Source organism: Hipposideros armiger, unplaced genomic scaffold (assembly GCF_001890085.2).
Source record: "Hipposideros armiger isolate ML-2016 unplaced genomic scaffold, ASM189008v1 scaffold_18, whole genome shotgun sequence".
In the NCBI taxonomy this organism is placed as follows: Eukaryota; Metazoa; Chordata; class Mammalia; order Chiroptera; family Hipposideridae; genus Hipposideros; species Hipposideros armiger.
Genome location: NW_017731368.1, coordinates 1,376,886 through 1,381,572, shown reverse-complemented (window position 1 = coordinate 1,381,572; position 4,687 = coordinate 1,376,886). Strand labels below are relative to the sequence as shown.

The window sequence follows — 4,687 nt, the reverse complement described above, 5'->3', positions numbered from 1 at the left end:
AGGCCCCAGCTCACTGCCCAGGAGCCAACAAGCAGTAAGCCAAGCTGCTGTCTCCCAGGCCTTTGGGAAGGAAAGAACAGTAGTCCCTCCAAGGTACTTCCCAAAAAGCCACAGCCCAGGCCAGCTTTGTCCCCCTTCTTCACTCCTAGTATCCTAGCCTAATTCCCAGGACCCCTATGAGCCCTCATCTGGGCTGACAGGCCATGAGTTCCAGCTGACCTGGTGCTTGAACAGCGATACATACGCCTGGGCTCCCTCCTCACTGTGTGGGTCAGGCATCAGACAGTAGTCCCGCAGACAGGTCACCCACTTGACCGGTGAGTGCATCGAGGTGTACTGGCGAACACGGATGCTCAAAAAGGCTGTGTAGTAATTCTTAAACGTGATCTCCTGCAACTAGAGCACACACAACCCACCATGACAAATCAGACCCAGGCCCGGGCCCAGGGCCTGAGAGGCTCAAAGGCATCATCTTGTCCCCCGCTTAGGAATGTTTTCTTCTATCAATCTAACAAACATCCTCTGGGGCCCAAAGACAATTTTGCTTTCCTAGAGGAGCTCACAGTCACATAAACCACAACCACTGATCTTGCCACATGCCCAGGACGTTGCCAGAGGTCAGAGCCCTAACTCTAGAGGAGACAGAAAATGGACAGATGAGGCCTGAAGGGGAAAGAGTTCACCAAGTGTACCAAGAGAAGAAAGGTAGAGAATATAAAAGTAGCATATAACATTGAGTAATTCAACCACTGGACACTTCTTAGAATCACCTAAGGAAGATCTAAAAAAATATATAGATGTACAGGCTCCGCCCCAGACCCACTGAATCGGGATTTCAAGGGTTCTTTAATGAAGTTTCCCAGCATATAGTAAGGAACAACTTGGGGAAGAACCACACTCTACAGGACAAAGTGCATGGGGCTGAGAGGCAGGCAGGGCACAAACACAGAGTGGCCCTGAATGCCAGGCCATCAGAAAGTGGCCTTTGTCCTTTGTGTTGAGGTCCTGCAGTGTCCAGCCACTCTGCCAGCTGATATGGAAGTGCAACTGGAGATTGAAAATGAGCCATTGGGAGGATCCTGATGTGGGATGAGTTGCACCTGACCTGTAACAGAGACTGTAGGAAGGAGCAGGAGGCAAGTTTTGTGGTAGCTTACTGTGTAATGATCCCCAGCCAGTGGCCAGGAACAAAATGACCTCTCACTATATTTGGTTCACAACTGTATTTCCAGCATCTAGCCTACTAGCTTGGCACTCCCCTGCCAGCGCTGCGCTGGACATGGGGGAGAGATGGTGTAGAGCACAGGACGAGAAACTGCATCCTAGTAAATATGTGTTAACTGAAGGAATAAATAAATGGTTAACTGATTCGCATGGGCGAGGCCAGTACTTGAGGCTTTTTAAAAAGATTCAACGCCGGGGACACGCCCGGGTTCCCAGGTCAGCCCCGCCCAGGAGCCCCGGTCGCGCCCACGGGGCTTGCTCACCTCAAAGGGCGCGACGCTGGGGAAGGTGACATCGATAACCAGCACGCCAGGACGGCCTTGGGAGGTCCGCACATCGCCCACTTGCAGGGCCACGGTGCCCTTCACATGGCAGGGCACCAACACCCGGGACATGGTACCAGAGGCCAGGAGCGAGCACAGACGCGGATCCTGGCCTCGGACCACTGGTCTTTCCCGGCGTCCCCAGCCCAGCCCCAAGAACTACAACTCCCGGGAGGATTCGTGCTTTGCCAGCCCAGCCAATCACTAATACTCAGGGCGGCCGGGAGTCGGAAGTGCCTGCGGAAGTGCTCCTTCAGCCAATCACCGCGCGAGCCTAAGAAAACCATCCCGGACCTTACCCAGAGACGGCCCAGTGGTTCTGTAGCTAAGCCGTACTGTAACTAAACGGTCTTGGGCACTTTCCGCTCCCTCAGTTTCCCTTTGTTACACCATCTGTACGGGGAGGCCGTCAGTAAAAGTGTGTAAAACCATGAGAACGAATGAATATAAGTGGACGACATTAATTGCAAAAGTAGATTTTTTTTTTAACAAGGGAAGGGTTTGAACAGATAACTCACAAGAGATAAATAGCATAAGTCCACGAGAAATGCTTAACATGATTATTAGTCATGGAAATACAAATTAGAATGCCCACCCAGCCACCAAAAAAAAGCTAAATAAAATTAAAGACTGGCAATGATGTGGAGTGCCTGTAAGCATCACCCAATTACTCATTTTCTGACTTTTCTGGCCACATTGAAAAAGTTTGGTGGTTCTTTAAAAACGAAATTTATACCTACATTATGGTCCAGCCATTGTACTCCTCTAAGTATTTGCCCAAGAAAGATGAAAGCATACGTCCACCCAAGGCTTTATTCATAATAGCCAAAAATTGGAAATAATTCAAATGTCCAATACATGAGCAGATAAACTAACTTGGTATATCAATACAATGGATTACTACTCAACAATAAAAAATTAACAAATCCAAGTGTTGGGCCAGCTGAGTGGCGCACTGGTTAAGAGTTAGCTTGGGATGCCAGAGGGCCCCGGTTCGGATCCCACATATGAGGGCCAGTGACACTGCCCTNCACACACACACACACACACACACACACACACACACACACACACACACACACGGCCAGTACTCCCTGAGCACAGGACTACGGTCATTATCCTCTTAGCAAAAGCTGAATGGAGCGAAGTAAATGACCCGGCAGGGAGAGATGCCACCTGCCAGAACACTGACAGGTGAGAGCAGAGGGCTGACCTTCCCCCAGAAAGTTGTCGAGCCACACAAACGTCCTATTTTCCAGGTCCAACACATGTTGCAGTACTATCTCATAATAGCCCCGAGGGGCAAAGTCAGGAAACACCAGAGAAGAGCAGGATTTTCCCATCAGAGTAATCTACCTTATTCAGCAGCTGACCTGGGGATGTAGAGGAACTTAGCCTCTTAAAAGATACCAGGGAGAACCCTCACCTGGACCCACCCCCCCACCATGATCCCTCACCACACTGAGCATGACTTTTGGAAGGGAGCACCAGGGAGAAGGGACAAGGATGTGCTTTGGGCTGTGTCAGGTGGCAAACAGGTTTCAGGACTCACTCTCGGGCCCCAGCCTTGACAGAGGCACCTACCCAGGATGCATCGGGCAGACCCATTCAGGTGCCAGCTCCGAGACCCAGGGACTTGGGCATCCCAAATCCCCAGCTTTGCTCCCTAGGAAGCAAGCAGGAGTTGAGACAGGAAATTTCTTTTTCCATGCATAACACAAAGGGAAAGACCACTAGGGGGCGCAGAAGGAAGAAATGGGCTCCTGTTTCTCCCTCAAGTTTCCAAGCTACAAGAGTGCCATGGCTACAGCAGCCTTCCAAGGCTAGATAGCTAGAGCAGGCTCTAGTAGATCACCCCCGCCCACTGCACTCAGGTGAGGGAGCAAGCAGAAGACAGGAGTGTGCATGTCAGCAGGAGGACAGAGGGCACATGGGGAGTCTTAATAAATAAAACTGGAGAGTTTTTAGGGTAGGAAAAGGAGGAGTATTGGGTTGCAGTCAGGTGAGGACAATGTACTCCCACTGGGAGCTCATGCTGAAGAAACACAGTGAGCCCGAGCCCCCAGGAATCCTGAATCTGTGAATGTGGCCCAGACAGAACAGGCATGCAGGCAACATTTGGAATGCACAGGGAAAGCACTTCAGCCTCTGATGGCCCAAACCAGGCCTAGATGGGCACGGAAGGTCCACGTCTTGGTTAAGAGCCACAGCTCAAGTATAGGAGAGCAAGTTCAGGTCATAACAGCCATCCACCTGCAACACAAAAGACCATCAAATCTGACCCGCTCAGGGCGATGGGAGCCCAACAGAGGGAAGTGATCACTCACATCAAAGCGGCCGATCCTTGTGGAGGTGTGACTGGCCCGGATCATCTCCGTCAGCGCCCACATCTGCTGCACCTCGGAGGATACGCTGCTGGGGTTTGGGAGACCCTGCTCGAGAAGGAAGCATCAGTGGCTATGGGTCTTTCCGAAGCAGTGCCCTCAGAGCTCCACAGAAGCCAAGTTGGGCTATGGAGCCCTACAGCTGAAACCAGTAACACTCCCAGATGACTTGTGAAACATGAGGTTGGGGCCTGCTGTGCAGTAAGTGGCCCAGGCCCACAGAGAGATGCCTCAAACCCCATGGAACACCCAGGAGAAAGATGGCAGAGTAAACCAAGGGCCCTGGGTCCAGCCCCAGATTCTTGCAAATAGGGGCCCACCTGGGCCTGCGCTAGACATGGGAGCTATCCATCCGTAGTTCTTACCCAGGGTGAGGGCTTACCTCAAGGAGGGGAGCGGGCTGCTCACAAGGCACTGGGTGGGACAGCCACTTGGGAAAGGTCATGGAGGGGCTCTGCAAAGCAAAGGCATACTGCCCTGAGAGGGGCAGAGGAAGAGAGCCCTGGGACCAGATTCCAAGGTCCTGGGAGCAGAGAGAAGGGCCGCTGAGCCTCGGACACCAGGGAAATCCTGTTCAGGGGTCCACAGAGGCCCAAGAGGCAGTCAGACTACCTAAGCTCTTCTGCTATGCAGAAGGAGGCCCTGGGAACACAAGGAAGAGAAGTATCTCCAGGCACCTAAGGGCTCCAGCTCTGAAACAGGCAGGTGGCCCCAAAGGTCAGGGGATAGAGGGACATGGCGTCACCTCGCATCATG

The 4,687-nt window shown here is 52.2% G+C and overlaps 1 protein-coding gene and 1 long non-coding RNA gene across 2 annotated transcripts; both read right to left on the bottom strand.

The window, feature by feature from the left end:
• Window positions 1-6: 6 nt before the first annotated feature.
• Window positions 7-1,726, bottom strand: NICN1 (nicolin 1, tubulin polyglutamylase complex subunit). Its single transcript, XM_019631886.1, has 2 exons — window positions 1,488-1,726; window positions 7-396 (listed from the first exon to the last, which is right to left on the bottom strand). Exons 1-2 carry the CDS (start codon window positions 1,617-1,619, stop codon window positions 175-177), a joined length of 354 nt encoding a protein of 117 aa, XP_019487431.1. The 5' UTR covers window positions 1,620-1,726; the 3' UTR covers window positions 7-174.
• An 858-nt stretch (window positions 1,727-2,584) lies between these two features.
• On the bottom strand, window positions 2,585-4,625 carry LOC109376137 (uncharacterized). Its single transcript, XR_002122699.1, has 3 exons — window positions 4,314-4,625; window positions 3,875-3,979; window positions 2,585-3,800 (listed from the first exon to the last, which is right to left on the bottom strand). It is a non-coding gene; the product is annotated as an uncharacterized LOC109376137 (long non-coding RNA).
• Between the last annotated feature and the right edge of the window lie 62 nt (window positions 4,626-4,687).